Genomic DNA, 17,525 nt, shown 5'->3' on the forward strand with positions numbered 1-17,525 from the left:
GGTCCGGCGGAAACATTGAAAACCGAGCACAACTGCCGCCGCCCGCCATAGTTCGAAGGGAAGGTGGGCGGCGAGCCACGTTTCCCAAGTACATACAAGTAAAAATAATTTGCGGGCTCCAAAGGTTCCCCAGCCAGCCCGCATGCAGCTGACAGCCGTACCCCCACTGAAAGGGCAAAAGAGGTGGAGCCGCTACCCGCTGCAGCGCCGCGAGGTGCAGGCAGGTGGAGAGAACAAAGGGCAGGGAAACAACACGCAAAGCCGCCAACCGCCGCAGAGCCGTGAGAGGGAGGCGGGTGGAGACAATCGGGCACAGGGTAAAGGAACATAATTACAATTGCCTAAAACCCTGAAATGAAGAAACAGACACACTGAAAACAGAGGAGCCATCCCAAACAGTACCCCGACCCGACCCCCCCCCCCCCCCCCCCCGAAATCCTCGGCCCGCTAGAGCAGAGCCTAACCAGCTCAATACAGAACACACCCGGGGGAAAAGGGGGGAAAAAGAGTCCAAGGTCCTAGGGTCTGCTAGAGCAGGATCGCCACCCGAGACCCATGTACCTGCTATTGCAGGCACCACTTACCTGACGCTTCTGGAGAGACATGAGCAGAACTAAAAAAACAGGCTTTGGGGTCATGGAGTGTATGGGTCGGCCATATTGGGAAGGGATGGTGTTATAGAGTTGACAGTCCAGTAGTTGGGGTGGGAGGAGCTAGGTGGGCAGAGGGGAAGAGGTGGGGTCAAGACAGGAAAGGGTCAGATAGAGTAGGGACGGGGACCGAGCTAGATGTTCAATAAAGAGCTCGTGAATATTCAGTCAGTGTCCTTGTGTGATTTGAAGGGGACACGACAGCTGGCGACGAGGGTGGGATGTAGCTGCAAACCCACCAGAACAAGCCCCGTCCCGCAGCGTAGAGCGCTCAGAGCTCCGCTGTGACCGTGGTCCTGAGGCGCCACGGAAGAGACCCGACGTGACCAAGAGAAGTCTGAGCGTGACCAGGCGGTCCTCAGAACGGGTGAAGAAGAGCAGACAGTGCGCCGAGCGAGGGCGCCGAGAAAGAGAACCGATCGCGCTGGACGCGCGAAGCCAGCCAGGATCGAAGGCAGGGCGCCGGAAGAAGAGAGCCGGTCGCGCTGGAGGCGCAAGACCCGCCTGACAACCCGCCAAACCGTGAGTGAAAGTCGGGAGCCCACTCCGACATTGCCCCAACTCACTGCGTGACACTGTGCAGGCGAGGGAAGCTGACGCGCGAAGAATAGCGCCAGGTCGGCGCGCGCGCGTGAGGAGGAGGCAGCGCCGAGTGGCTCGCCAGCCAAACGCCCCCGCAGCCTGAGCTTACCTGAAACGGCAGCAACCGGCAGCCACCTGCACGCGCGAGCCCAGCAGTGCAGCGACGTGTGTGTGCATCTGAAGAGTGAGAGAAAGCCTCGTGTCTCACAGAAGGGAGCGGCCATCTTAGAGTCAGGCAGCTTTAGAGACAGACCCTATTGGAACAGAGGGCGGCCATCTTTGGGTCAGGCAGAAAATCCAAATAAGCACTGGCGGCATCAAATTGTCACATTAAAGGGTGGACAACGAGCAATCATTGCCAAGTGAGTGCAATAAGAAGCAAACAAGCATTGATACCTACAATAAGAGGCAGAGGGAACGAACACCAGCAACTGCGACCAGGGTCAAGCACTAGAACTGAAAGCTCACCACCAAGATGTCCGACCCTCCCGCGCAAAACGCGCAAGATACTCCCGCCAAAAAAGAAGTCAAAGGCACGCACCTGCGAGCGCCGGAACCCTTAATAATCACGACAGGAAGCAGCATGGGCCTCAAATGGCAGGAATGGCTGGAGGACTTTGAGGACTACATTGAAGGCTCTAGAATCGAGACAGACAAAGACAAGATAATAACCCTTCGCAATCTAGGAGGGCGTGAGATCAGCAAGATAGTGCAGGAGATCCCAACCGACAACAGTGACACCTATACCAAAGTGAAAGATATATTGAACAACCGCTTCCTGCACAAAAGAAATGTTGATTATGAGCGACACAAGTTCCACCAACAGCGCCAGGACAAGGATGAGCCACTAACCTCCTTCATACACCGACTGCGACGCCAGTCCCAATACTGCGACTTCGCAAACTTCTCGCCGGATGCGGCCATCAAGTCCCAAATAATCTCAGGATGCCACTCAGAATCGCTGAGGCGACGACTACTAAGGAAGCCACAAGAGCTGGCAGAAATTGAGGAGAATTCCTGGATATATGACCAAGCCGAAGAAAATGCGGCGGATATCGAAGTCAAGCCCAGCACTAGCCGCGAACATGCCAACCGTGTCTCCGACCGACGACATGGATGACAGGACTACAGAGGCAACCCGCGTGACAGATCACGCCGATCCAGATTCTCACCCAGACGTCGAACAGACCACCGGCCAAAAGATCCAGAGAGGAGAGATCGACGACCTGAACGCACAAGACGGTGTTTCAGGTGCGGGTATGACTACCCTCACATTGACTCATGCCCTGCTATGGGCCAACGCTGCCGGAAATGTGGGCGATCCAATCATTTCGAGGCTATGTGCAGCAATTACCACCGAGAGAAACGTGGCGGCAATGACCGACGTGCCAGCCAGCAAAGATCCTCGAGGACAGAGACCAAACGGCACCATGTCAGAGCCGTTCAGGATGAACCTGATCGATCCCCGGCATCTTCTCACTCCAGTCATGAATCCAGACATTCCAGATGGGATCGCCGCTCCCCCTCGAGAGACTCCAGGTCTTCATCATCCCGGCGATCGTCCTACACTACAGAGTATATCAACATTGCTGACAACGATCAGCTCAAACGCTACCCACGGCTTGACATCATGGTGGGCAATCATGCAGCAAAATTCGTCATGGACAGTGGCGCATCCCTCAACTACATCTCCGTTGCTGAACACGAGCGAATGGTTCCCAAACCTCATCTGCGTTTTGCACCTGTCCGGGTATACACCTGGATGTCACGAAAACCTCTCCCGTGCCTGGGCAAGTTCGACACCACCCTCACGCACGGCGGCACCACCATTCCAGCAGTCATCCACGTCATCAAAGGACCCGATGCCGACTGCCTACTGAGCCTCCCGACTGCTGAGCGCCTGCGCCTGGTGCACATCCTATTCAACGTGAACGACAGCTCCAACTATGCAGTGAAATTTCCATCTCTGTTCCAGGGCCTGGGCAAGCTGAAAGGTCGGCAAGTACATCTGCATATCAATGAGCGAGTCAAACCAGTTGCTCAACATCCGCGGCGAGTGCCTTTTCATCTGCAATCTGCAGTAGCCCAAGAGCTGCAAGATCTCCTGGACGCTGACATCATCGAACGCAACGAAGGACCCACTCCCTGGGTGTCCCCGGTGGTTATTGTACCCAAAAAAGGGACTCCAGACAAGGTCCGTCTCTGTGTAGACATGCGCCTGCCGAACACGGCAATCGAAAGGGAAAGGCACCCCAGTCCACACCTGAGCGACATGATTACGGCACTCAAAGGAGCTACGGTGTTTTCCAAACTGGACCTCAACAAGGGCTACCACCAGCTCGAGCTGGATGACAGCTCTCGCCCCATCACCACATTTGCCACGCATCTTGGCCTCTTCCGATATAAACGTCTCAGTTTTGGCGTCTCCTCGGCTGCCGAAATCTTCCAAGAGGCGATACGCCTGATCATCCACCATATCCCAAATTCACTCAACTACAGTGATGACATTCTGGTGTACGGCACAAATCTCCGAGAACACGACATCGCCCTTGACCGTGTCTGCCATGCTCTAATGGACGCAAACTTGACTCTTAATAAAGACAAATGCGAATTCCACCAGTCAACACTGAAATTCTTCGGCCACATTTTTTCATCAAGCGGCATGAAACCCGATCCAGACAAGGTAGCTGTGCTCAACAACACCAAAAGCCCAACTGACGTGAACGATCTGCGCTCCTTTCTCGGGATGGCGAGCTATTGCGCTCGTTAAATTCGCGACTACGCCACCATAAGTCACCCACTGAGGCTCCTCACGAAAGCCAACCAGCCTTTCAACTGGACTCCGGAATGCGAGCGCGCCTTCAGAGACATCAAACAGGCAGTGGAATCATCTGACTGCCTGTCCTACTTCAATCCCAGACGGAAGACAGAGATCACCGTAGATGCCAGTCCGGTGGGCTTAGGGGCGATGCTGGCTCAGTATGACGACGATTCGGAACAACGGAGAATCATTGCCTACGCCAGCCGCAGCCTCACCGATCCGGAAAGGAAGTATTCCCAGCCTGAGAAGGAGAGCCTGGCGGTCGTGTGGGCGTGCGAGCACTTCCACATCTTCATCTATGGGAAACACTTCACGCTCATTACCGACCATCAGGCACTCGTAACGATCTATGGAAATCCAAAGTGCAAGATGCCCCCCAGGATTGAGCGGTGGGGCCTCCGACTGCAGGAGTACACGTTTACAATCGTCCACAAACCGAGGAAGGGAGAGAACCCTGCTGATTACATGTCCCGCCACCCCCGGGACTCTGCAGAGACAACTTCTTCCATAGCAGAGGAATATATTCATTTCGTGTCAAGTCATGCTCGCCCACCAGCCATACCAATGCACACCATCAGGGAAGCAACCAACAAGGACACTGTTCTACAAACTGTGATGAAACGCATACTATCCAACAGGTGGAGACATCATCCACAAGACGAAGACGAGAATCCTGATGTTAGGAAAGAACTCCAGGCTTTCCGACACGTCTCTGATGAACTCTCAATAACCGAAGACGGCCTCCTTCTAAGAGACCACCGGATAGTCATCCCAGCCACCCTGAGACAAGGAGTAGTCGACCTAGCGCATGAGGGTCATCGAGGGGTCGTATCCACCAAGAGAGCATTAGAGAGCGTGTCTGGTTTCCAGCTCTAGACCAGATGGTCGAGGACAATCTGAAGGACTGTCATCCCTGTCAACTAACCAGCCCCAACACTCCGCCTGCACCACTTCAGATGACCCCACTACCTGACGGGGTGTGGCAAGAAGTTGCAATGGATTTCTATGGGCCTCTGCAGTCAGGGAAATACGTAGTCGTCATCGTGGATGAGTACTCCCGATTCCCAGTGGCTCAGTTTATCCCCTCCACCAGCGCCACCTGTACTCTCAAAGTACTTGAAGAGGTCTTCGCAACCTGGGGCGTCCCCAGAATCATCAAAACAGACAATGGGCCCCCGTTCAACGGGCATGAATTCGGCGACTTCGCGAAACAGATGGACTTCCAACACCGCAGGGTCACCCCGCTCTGGCCGCAAGCCAACGGCACTGTTGAAAGGTTCATGTCTACCATCAAGAAAACCTTCCAACAGGCCACCGCTGAGAAGAAGGATCTGCAAGCGGCACTGAACGAAGTCCTCTGTGCCTACAGAACCACTCCTCACTCGACGACGGGCGTCTGCCCTGCCACTCTCATGCTTGGGAGGACACCGAGAACTCGGATCCCAACCTGGGAAGGAGCACTGAAGAAACCCCTCTCAGACCATCAGATCAAAGACATGGCTGCAACAGATCAGTATCACAAGGAGAAGATGAAGGACCATGCTGATCACAAACGGAGGGCACGGTCACCCTCCCTCAAGGAAGGCGACAGGGTTCTCGTCAAACAAGAGCAGCGCCAGAAAACTGACTGTCGTTTCAAGGACGAGCCCCTCACGGTCGTGCAGCAAAAGGGCACCATGGTGACCGCTGAATCAGAGAATAGGCGAGTCACCCGCAATGCATCCCACTTTAGGAAATGCCCTCCTGAAAGACATGACTGCACGCCTGCGGCTTCCACGCTGGAGAACCCCAGTGTCCCAGAGGCTGGCACACCTGACTCTGCACCTCTCATGGTGCAGGAGCCAGTGGTAGAGAACATTGTGCCTACACCGGCTCGACCCCGACGCCAAGTGCAGCCTCCAAAGAGACTGATCGTAGAAATGGACTAAGTTTCACTTTCACTACTGTTTGTTAAGAAAGGGGGAGATGTTATAGATTTGACAGTCCAGTAGTTGGGGTGGGAGGAGCTAGGTGGGCAGAGGGGAAGAGGTGGGGTCAAGACAGGAAAGGGTCAGATAGAGTAGGGACGGGGACCGAGCTAGATGTTCAATAAAGAGCTCGTGAATATTCAGTCAGTGTCCTTGTGTGATTTGAAGGGGACACGACAGATGGGAGGCTAACTTTTGGTGTGGAGCTGAAACTCACTTTGTTAGTCATGTGGCGAGGAAGACTAATGAAGAGGTAATGGTCACTAATCATAGCACTGGGCTGTGCTGGGATCTCTCCATGATGGGAGACTGTGGGCAATCGATTTGCTCCCACCACAGCTGATGCTAGTTGTAAAACGCTCGAGGAGGCTTTAAGAGAAAGGAGGAGGGAGGTTGAAAGGAAGAAGAGACAAACGACAAAAGGAGAGAGAGAAAATGCACCAATGGGAAAAGAAAGACTGCGCAAGCAAAGGAAGGTCGAGGGGCCGGTGTAACCATGTTTGACTCCCCCGCGTTAGGCTCCCCGGTCCGGGCCGATTTAAAGTCTGAATCCCGCAATTAATAATTAACGGGTTTCTGAATTATTGCAAAGTATCAGGTGCACACGCACCCCTGTAAAGCAATTTTAATAAACGTTCATCTGAGCTAGGAACACATTTTGTATTAAAATCTGTAAATTTTGCATCATGTGGTAGACATGAGCCAAGCGTGACAGATTTCTTTTTAGTGCGGAAGCAGCTGTGGAAGAACCGTCTTTAGAGGCGCTGTAGGCTGAAGTTATGGAAGGGCAATGTGGCTGATTTCCGTTTAGCGAAATTATTTATGATACCTCCCTATGGTCGCCTTTGGCAAATATGTTTGCTGAAGGTATGGATGCGACTATGATCACAAACGTACTGTGACGTAAACAAATTAACGCTTGCAAAAGTAAAAAAAAAAGAAAAAAAACGCCATATGTAATATTTGCAAAACGATTTAAGCATGTGTTAGCGTTATCTCTTTTTGTCCACCTTTCACGGTGAATGGATGGCAGCCAAATAGACTTAAAAAATATGTATATGCCTTTCCATGTCCTTCAGATAATTAATGCTAGTACTCTTCAATAAAACCGCTTAATTAACATGTGTTGTGCCCCTTTAACCGTAGAGTGCCTGTGGCTTGCACGATGCTGTGTCTAGTAGTAAAAATAATTAGACCAAAGGGTAATGAATAGGATTGTTGACCTCCAAAGTGCAGAACATTATGAGATAAATACATTATTTTATAGAACTGCACATTCTAAAAATGTGCAATTTTATGTGCAGTGTTTCATCGCTGCAAGAACCCAGAGAGAGGAAACGTTTTCGCTTTTCTTACACCTCAAATGTAAAATATTACTTACACTTCCTTAACGTGTTCACGTTATACACAAAACAAGAAGGCGCAGGTCCCATTCTCATTTCCGGTGAAAAGAATGTAAGGGTAATCCTTGAACAGTACCTTGAAAATATTTAATGAGGATATCATAAGAAAGTGGGCTCTGCTTCTGGCCATTTCCTAAATCCTCCTGACCACGTGCGTTCTCTATGATTGGGGCCAACAGTTTTCATGCAGCACTTGTCAGTCATTCTCTCCTATATTAAGGCTGCCATCGCGCAAGAAAACATTGTCCACACCTTCTTTTAGGAGCAAGAAAGGCCACTTTTATTTTAGGACAGGTGCATCATAAATATCATAAACACATTCATTATTTATTTATTATTTACATAATTCAACTCTACAGTGAGCCTACGAAACCAAAATCCCAAAACCCCGAACAAACTCCTGCCTACTACCCCTAGCCTACCCAATGCTACCCTTCAGGATGGCCAACCCGCTCCAGGCTGCCCACCCCCACTAACAAAAACCCGCCTACAACAGACAAAGGCACCCATCCTAACAGTGGCAAACCTACCTAAACTAAACAGTGCCTAGAGCACCGCAAAATAAAAAACCCAGAAATAAATAAAGAAAAAAGAGAGGGAGGGTGGGAGGGGCAAAACAACCTCCCTTCACTTCTCCCGCCCACGCAGTTCCTAACCGCCCGCCTGACTTCCCCTTTTAATCCCTCTGCTAATCAGCCCCCACCTGTGATGTTCCTCGCGCGAACCTGCCCAGGGAGAGACCGGCTCGCGCCTGGCTCTCCCTGGGTCCCCCCTCGCGCAAGAAAACATTGTCCACACCTTCTTTTAGGAGCAAGAAAGGCCACTTTTATTTTAGGACAGGTGCATCATAAATATCATAAACACATTCATTATTTATTTATTATTTACATAATTCAACTCTACAGTGAGCCTACGAAACCAAAATCCCAAAACCCCGAACAAACTCCTGCCTACTACCCCTAGCCTACCCAATGCTACCCTTCAGGATGGCCAACCCGCTCCAGGCTGCCCACCCCCACTAACAAAAACCCGCCACCCAGGAAAACCTTTAGCGTTTTCCTGCCCCACCTAAAGGAAAGGAAGGAGCACACCACAACTGTACCTGAAGAACCTTGCTAATCAAGTCCCTGAGTTCAAGGAGGTAAAAAGAGAGGCCCAAAGCTGAGAGATGCACACCGTCCTCACAAAATAAATGATGTTCAGATACTTTTAAATGATAATGGTCCAAACTGTAGATACCCCAATGTTGACAAAAGGGGCGCATTGTCCTGTTCACTTTCCGTCTAGCCTTTTCCAGGGCAGAGTGGTTCCTTGCCCCACGCCATTGCACACGAGGCACAAACTCAGTCCATATAAGCATGGTGCTCACCCATGTGGTTCTGATGATTTCCAGGTCCTGCTTCATTAATTTTAACAAGGTCAACCCAGATAGAGAAACCAAGTCATTCTCTCCCAAGTGTAGCACCAGGAGATCCGGAGGGCCCCCCAAACACTGCGAAACCAGAGCAGCCAAGGCGGGAAAAAGCCCACCCCAGCGCATTCCCCCTGTTCCATGCCAGGATACTTCGTGTGTCATACTGTTCAGACCAAGTGATCTCCCACAGAGCTGACTGGCAGCGGCTAAAGCTGCCCTTTTAACAAAAGAGTGCCCCAGTATCCACACCCTTCGTTTGCATCCGGCGACTGATGGCCATGGACCTAGGAGAGAAAGAAATGTTAGACAAGCCAAAATGCCTTATTTCCTCACATACTTTTCACAGCACTTAGAACGCCAACGACCAATTCGTCGGATCTGGGACCAGTCCCACCCCAACCGAGCGGCCTCCGTCGCCGCACCAATTCGGAAAGAATGAGTACCAAATTGAACAGGATCCTTCCCCAAGCGCAACAAAACCTTGCGTAAAACAGCCAACAATTGAGATGCAACTATGGGACTACCATCCGCATGACAAAATATGGACCCCTGAAGAAACTGCGAAGAGGACACAAACATTTCCCATTCCCCCACCGGGCAACATGCAGAGACACCACTCCTACCAAGGAACACCCACTTACCCCTCCCCATCTGGTCGGTTTTAGATGCCCGCAGCCACAGCCGCACTCTGTCACTTTCCAACACCACCTCATTGCTGGTCATACCTACCCTACCCCGCAACCCCAACAACTCTGATGCCCGAAATGCCCCAAAGAACAACCAAATAAAACACAAACGAAATTTGGCACACTCCAAAGCATCATAACAACACACCTCCAATTCCGGCAACAGCAACTGGAGCAACTCAAAAGTCACTGGCTGCCGGAGCTGCTGACCACCAGCCCGGAGCCTGGCCAAACCTTTCAAAACTTTACGCACCAACACCCCCCCAACCGGGTCCCTCCCCCACCAAAGCTGCCCATAAAAAGAAACCCCAGCCAATTTGCCAGAAATGGTAGTGGGCGATAAGCCTTTGTCCGCCAGATGTAAAACAAACTGCAAGACACAGTGTTCATCAGACCAACCCGCACCAATCGGCCCCATCGAATCCTTACCAAACTGCAGAAACTCATTCCAGGCTTTCCCATAGCCCCGCCTGGTGGATTCAGCCACTGAATTTTCTACCAAGTGGTGAACCCTCAATCCCCCAGGTCCCATACGTACTGTGGGATCGCTGTTGGTTCCAGGTCCGCCCCAGGAGCTAACTTGCGGAACTCGGACCACTGAAAGCGAGACAAAGAATCAGCGATGCAATTAGAAGTACCAGGAACATGCCGTGCTTTAAAGACAATGTTTAATTGCAGACACCGCAGCATGAATGCGCGCAGGAGCCGCAAAACCCGCAAATCACGAGCCTTTTGGTGATTGACAAGGTGCACGACTGCCAAATTGTCTACGTGAAACAAGACTGAGCGATTCTGAAACTCATCCCCCCATAGGTGCAGAGCAACCAGCAGCGGGAAAAGCTCCAGAAACGCTATGCTGCGACCCTGATCCTTCCAGTGCGCCGGCCAGCCGGCCGCGCACCATCGACCTTCCCAAAAGATTCCGAAGCCATGAGCCCCTGACGCATCAGTGAACAACTGTACTTGCCATACCATGTCCTCATCCGCAAAAAACAAGGACACGCCATTAAACTCTTGTAGGAAACGGAGCCAAACAGTCAAATCGGCACGCACAGCGGTGGTAATGCGCACCCTATGATGGGGAAGGCGTGCTCCGGACATGGACAATCCGAGACGTCTGCAGAATGTCCTGCCCGCCCGAACAACCCGGCAAGCAAAATTGAGGTAACCCAACAACTTCTGAACAGTTTTCAAAACAACTTTCCGCTCCCCCAACACCAGATGTATGAAAGCGGACATTTCCTTCACTTTAGCCACAGGCAATTTCGCCACCATAGACAGAGTATCAATTTCGATCCCCAAGAAAGTCAGGGACGTACAGGGACCCTCTGTCTTGTCCGGCGCCAATGGAACCCCCAATTCCTCCGCTAGAGCCTGAAAGATGTTCAAAGCCGACTGACACTGCCCAGATCGACCTTCCCCAATGAAAAGAAAATCATCAAGGTAATGACAGACCAATACGTGGCCACTGACAAAAGTGAACCGCCACTGCAGGAAGGTACTGAAAGTTTCAAAAAGGGAGCATGACACTGAACAGCCCATGGGCAACACCCTATCCACGTAGAAACTACCGTCAAAATGCATTCCCAACAGACTGAAATCCCAAGGGTGAATGGGCAATAGCCGGAAAGCCGACTGAATGTCGCTCTTTGCCAGCAAAGCCCCAACACCAGCCGTGCGCACGAGCCGTAAGGCATCGTCCACCGAAGCATAATTGACGGTTGAGTCAGCTGGATCAATAAAGTCATTAATTGATGAACCCTCGGGCCAGGACAGGTGATGGATAAGACGAAACTCCCCTTCCGCCTTCTTAGGCACCACACCCAGGGGTGATACAATCAAGTCAGGCAGAGGACAATTCACAAAAGGACCAGCAATCCTACCAGCCGCAAGCTCAGCATCCAGTTTCTTCCGCACCACCTGTGGACTCTCCTTCGCAGACTTCAAATTGTCCGACCACCTGCCCACCCTGGGTCCCTGATACCCAATCCTGAACCCAATTTTGAAACCCCAAGACAAAATCTTAGCGGCCTCAAAATCTGGATAGTCCACCAGCCAGAGATCGAGAACCTCCTGCCTAATAGGAGTAGGGGCCCTTGTAAACAGACTGTTGTTGCTGCCCCCTACCCCCTGAACCTCGTCCCTGCTCACCCACTCGCTGGCCGGGAAAACACTGGGTGAGGGCATGCTTCCCTCCACACTGCGAACACTCGTGTTTGTACCTGCAAGCAGGTCTGTTACAGGAACCCCTGTTAAAATGCCAGCATGTGCCAGAAGCGGCTGACTGACCCCTGCCCCAAACCCCCGCCCCAGACTGAGCGGGGCGAGCTGAAAAGGGCCGATAATACACGGGCTGCCCGCTAGCTGTGTGTGTCGTAGCAGGGGGGTTTGCCGATGCCATCCATTGCAACCATAACTCAGAATCCACCTCACCCCACGAACGCTCAGGGAAAGCGCTCATGCGCGCCCTGAATTCGTCATCATAGGACAACCAAGCAAAGCCGCCAAAATAACTGTGAGCCTTGCGTATAACATCAGCATATTTAAACATGTCTATTGCTTTCTCAGGATGACGTTGACAATAAACGCTGGCATAAATAAGAAAGGCCGAAGTCCAGTTCTCTATGGACTTCGGAACACGAGGCCTCCGAGCCAATTCTAATTCCTCCTCCTTTGACCCTTCTTTTGCCTGAACATCCCTATGGAGAAGCCGAAAAACATCCACAAATGCCCCAGACCATATCAAATTCTTCGTTTTTTCAGATAAATGAGACCCCAAAGGCATTCCCACCCCAGAATAAGGCAACTTTTTCGGTAGGATACTATCCTCCGTGACACATGTGGCATCCACCCCGCCCACCCCCGCTGTAGAAACTGCATTTGCAACTTGCACATTAGAAACATTCGAAAGTACAGGCCGCTCAAGCCTCGGTGCCAGAGCGACTCGCTCAATCACAACCCCATCCCCCGTGCCAATAGATCTTGTACTCTTAACAGGGAGACTCTCCCTAGGTTGCCACACAGACCACCACCCATCCTTACCTCTCGGTAACTGCTCCGGCTGCTGTGCGACAGCCCCACGATCCCTCTGAGAAGGTCCAGACCACACTGCCCCTCGTACACCTGCATGGTCCGCTCGAGACTCCTGCAAAACACGAGAAACAGTGGGTTGCCCCAACCCACCCCCCTGGGCCCGTGCTGCCAAAAGCCCAACATCTTTGTCTCTCAATTCCCCCTCTTCCAACTCATCATCATGAAAACTCCCACCGAAAGCTTCATCAGAAAATTCAACTTGATTACTTCCACTGGGCATAGCCCCATCACCAATACCCCCATCATAAAACTGCCAATCAATGTTCTGAAAGCTTTGTGGACAGAAAACTGTAGAAGAGTTATCCGCTCCAGATAACCCCCCTGAAAGCCCACCACTGGAAACAGCCGTGGGGACAGTTCCCGGGCCCGTAGAAACTGCCAACAGCCGCCCAGCCGAAGGCGCAGATTGAAAACTGCGGCCGCTCAAGCCAGACGATGAAGGGTGCGCGACAACATGTTCCCTGAAAGCTGAACCGCAATTTCCCCCCAAGGGACGGCCCACCGACGCCAGACCATGGACACCTCCCAACCCAGTCGAATGACCCCCCATGTGGCCACCTGGCCGCCCCCTGGGGACCGGGAACAAGGCTTGCCCCGGGTACGGGGGCGCCCCCTTGTTGAACAAACCCCTCTCACCAGGAGCCGGGGGCGTGGGGATGGCAGCCCGAGGGCCAGGCACACCGGCTGCCACAGCCTCAGTGGCCGGGGGGGGCAGCAATCTAGGGACAGTGCCCATTGGAACCACAGCAGGGGCAGGAGTGGGGACCACAGGAGGGGGTTGAGCCGGCAACGCAGCAGTGAGTGGCCCAGCACCGGCGTCGCCCGTGTGCGGGGGGCCAACATCGCGGGGGGGGGCAGGGCCAGGCCCCGGCATGGCAGGAGAGAGCATGAAGCACTGGCCATTGAGCCACAGGAGTGGGGAAACCCCCCCCGGTGAATGGGGCACCGTAATGGCAGGGTCTACAGGCATACCGGCAGGGGGAGGGGTCGGCATGTGCCCAAGGAAGTCCAGGCTCCGCCCCCGCTTCGGTTTAGGGCCCGCCTGCGGCCTCCCCGTCTTCCCCGAGGCCAAGCCGCCTGAACGCGGAGCTTGGCGGCCCGCAGAACGCCCCCGCCTCCCCCCGGGCGCCCCGCGGGAACCAGCACTAAATAACTGGAATTCACATACCTGCTGGGGGGCGCCCGGGTCACCCGGCGGGGGCTCCACTGCAGCGACCGGCAAAACGGGCATGTGCCCGTCCGCAGGCATGGCCGCCTCGCCGTCTTCCTCCTCCTCCGGGCCCGGGGATAAACAAGCCTCCACGGCCCTGGAAACGCCCTCTGAAGCCTTGCGAGGTGGGCGGGCCAGTCCGACCCACGCCTCCGCTGGGACACCCGGCCGCAGCAGGTCCTCGCGCCCGGCATCGCAGATTAACTGCACGGCCCTCCTGACCTCCTCCACGTCCTCCATGTGGCCAGAGAAAAACCAAGGTACGACAAATACACGCCGCAAAACAACCTCCCTTCACTTCTCCCGCCCACGCAGTTCCTAACCGCCCGCCTGACTTCCCCTTTTAATCCCTCTGCTAATCAGCCCCCACCTGTGATGTTCCTCGCGCGAACCTGCCCAGGGAGAGACCGGCTCGCGCCTGGCTCTCCCTGGGTCCCCCCTCGCTCATGCTGATTCCCTGGGGAAGAAAGCTATGAAAACAAAGCGCGCCTCTCTTCAGAGACTACGGTATTTTCTAATTCCAATGACATTCTTTCCGAATCTGACCCAGATAGGCTTGTCCAATCAGAGTCTTCGAGCAGCAGCAACGGAGCCTCATCTGATGTCGGGTGTGGGCCTCACGGAAAGACTATCCTGTTATTTAGCAGGTATTCTTCTTTGCACGTCAAACACTGCAATATAGAAGTGTTGCAGACATTATAGCTTGATTGGCAGCAGCTGGAGCTACTTAGGCGACAGGTGTGTAAAGCATTCAAAAACACCAATACATTCAAAAAGTAAGACACAACACACAATAAAAATTCACAGCCAATTCATAAAAATAGGAAACATTTCATGATTAAAATGACACCAAAATAAATCAAAGCCAATGTAGGGAACCAGAGATATGAATTTGTAAAGAATGAAGACCTTCTAGTGATCAAAAACCAACAATGCGAAATTGGGACATCTGGTCACGCTATGTATCAGTGTAGCAAATTTCATTTCAGACAGTGGACCTCATCAAAGTAACAAGGTACTAGGGGCCGTATTACGCATGCTGCACATTTGCCTTGTTAGCGCTGGAAGCATCTTTCAAAAGCTGTGCCCAGCGCTAACCAGGAAAATGTGGCACATTATAGTGAATGCGCTGCGTCAAGGGCCAGTCGCGAACTCGTGCTGCCCTGGGGACTTCGCATTCAGGTGAAAAACGGAGTGGCTACTTTGAAGCCGCTCCATGTTTCGCTGTGCAGGTGGCAACCCACCTGCACTTTGAAGGGGGATTATAGTGAGTGACTGAACCTGCCTGCAAGGGGATATCTGGGGGGTCCATGGGACCAATTAACCCACTCGAGAGGCCTGCCATAAGGGGGAAAACTGTCAGTGCGCCTCCAGACAGCATCTTTGCCTCTACATCCGCGTCTGTAATATGATGCAGGTTTAGAAGCCAAGAGATTTCCTCCCGTGTATGGGGCATGCCCCCATGCAAATGAGGGAACACCCTCTGATGATAGCTCTGGTACTTTATGTGCACCAGTGCTATCGTTATTACAGAAGGGAAATCACAATCGTCTGCGACCCTTTCTTTAAAATCAAAGTGCCCTGGTGGCATGCAAACGCCCATTGTGCCCCCAGGGCACTCCAGTAATACGGTCCTAGGTGTGAGAAAGTCAACCTTTTTGTCCCTGATCTCCCCCATTTTTTGACTAGTACTAGTGTTAACTGACTCTGACTGCACCCTGGGCTCTGCTAACCAGGACCAGTGCTCTCATTAAAAGGTATATGGTAATTAGGTGTAAATAATATTGGTACTTACAAACTACATGTACGTCCCTAGTATATAGTAGGGCACGTAGTTTTAGAGGCCCTGCATATTTAATACACTTAAGTGTGCAGTGTTGTGCTGTCTGCTGTCATTTTAAAAGCCATCCCTGCTTTTCAAGCTATTTTTAAATTGAAAATAAATGCAAATTGGACTTTTGATTTAAAGGTACTTCCAAAGTATTAAACTATCCATTTTTATATGTCACCACTAAGTTCTACCCTAGGTGTTATCAGGGTAGGGTGCCATGTAAAGATAAGCAGAGACATTTTAAATTATGTTTTATATGCACTGTTGAGGGAAAACTATCAATTTCGTTTTACCCTGTTGTAGCATTTTAGCTCCATAGGCTAACATGGGAATTCTGTAATAAAGCATAATGATTGACTAGAGTGAGATAATATTTCAGGGACTTAAAAGGTTAGTAATGATAAACCCAACACCTTGCCATTGTTTAATTCATCATAACTAATACAGAACAGACGTTATAGAACTTTCTTTTCTGTGAGCCGAAATCCAGCCTTCTAGCAGTCTCACTTGATTGGCCATCCTTGACAGGCTTAGCCAAAGTGCTCTGATGAGGAGATGAGTAGCCTACACAGAGATATAAGATATGTGGTAGGGGACATATGCAGCTGCAGAGAACGGTTATATGTCTAAACAACTACTTCCTAAATCATGACTTCCTGAACCACGAAAGCTTTTCAACGAGCTATCCTAAACCACTACTTTTTTTTTCAACGACTTTCTAAACCACGAAAAGAATCACTTCGTGACTGGCCAATAGATAGCAGTATTGTAATAACAAAACTTCCACAAAGTACTTTTTAATTGCTCATTACCCATTTGTTTGATAATTTATTCTTTGTATTTATTTTTATATATAGTCATATTTTTTTATACCTCACGAACTCCAAATTATTCTCAGATGCAGTCCTTCACACGTTATTCGTGACACCTCTCTTTACTTCATCCTTGTTGACAACCTGTTAAAACTGATTTGGCTGCTGATTAAACCATGGAGCCAGGGCCACGGCTTCTGCCCTTCATTCCGAAATCTTCAAAGGTGACAGCCCAAAATTCTTCAAGTCGGATTTCCACATGCAGAGCCTTTTAATCACATCTGCCTGATGGTTTTAGAGTAAGTTTTTGTGAGGTTTAAGAGTGAAAACTGGAGCCCGTTTTAAGTAAACATTTCTGTCCTTTCACAGCGCATTTCTTGCCCTTCAGTTAGCAATCAAGGTTACTTTTCTTTGTTGTCTTTTCTGTCATGATCTCTAAAACACAGAGATTACTTCCTTTTTTCTTAAAGACGGGCGTGGGTAGCTTCGGGCGGAGATGAGTTACTTAACACTCCAACCCTGCCCAATCAAAGTGCAGTTGAGGGGTAGGGGTGCGGAGAGAAGTGACTGACTTCACATACTTCCCGGAAGTATGATTCTTCATTGTAAAGGACTTCATTGAAAAGTCGTGGTTCATGACTTCGTGGAATGTGAATCTTTGTTGTTAAGACTTCGTTGTTAAGGTAAGCCGTTGTTTGAACTTCGTTGTTTAGGATGTTTCCCGCAGAGAACAGCCCAGGAAGAGGCTGGTAAACAAACTGGTCTTCAAAGAGAGCAGGACTGTAAAGATGCAAGCCAGACCTACCCCCTTGTCCTGTACCCCATAGCCAGATGGGAGCCCCAGGAATGGAATTTGAAGAAGGTCTGGAAGGGGATTATTCAGGTAAATGAGCAACACAAGTATGTTAACTTAGCCAGACCTTAATCCCAAGGAGAAGGCTTCTCCATTTTGAATTTTAAAGTACAGTGCTTTGTGAAACAAGATTATGCCACACTTTGAAGGAAGCTGTCATACTTTTGGTGTAACCCTGTACCCCATTGGTCAGGGTTTGTTGC

The 17,525-nt window shown here is 51.2% G+C and overlaps 1 protein-coding gene across 1 annotated transcript; it reads right to left on the bottom strand.

Moving 5' to 3' along the window:
- Positions 1–8,471: 8,471 nt before the first annotated feature.
- Positions 8,472–12,836, bottom strand: LOC147689004 (uncharacterized). Its single transcript, XM_086939994.1, has 2 exons — positions 12,566–12,836; positions 8,472–9,121 (listed from the first exon to the last, which is right to left on the bottom strand). The coding sequence occupies exons 1-2, from the start codon at positions 12,834–12,836 to the stop codon at positions 8,472–8,474; spliced, it is 921 nt and encodes a 306-aa protein (XP_086796120.1).
- Positions 12,837–17,525: the final 4,689 nt, after the last annotated feature.

Source organism: Lissotriton vulgaris, chromosome 10 (genome assembly GCF_964263255.1).
Source record: "Lissotriton vulgaris chromosome 10, aLisVul1.2, whole genome shotgun sequence".
Taxonomy (NCBI): Eukaryota; Metazoa; Chordata; class Amphibia; order Caudata; family Salamandridae; genus Lissotriton; species Lissotriton vulgaris.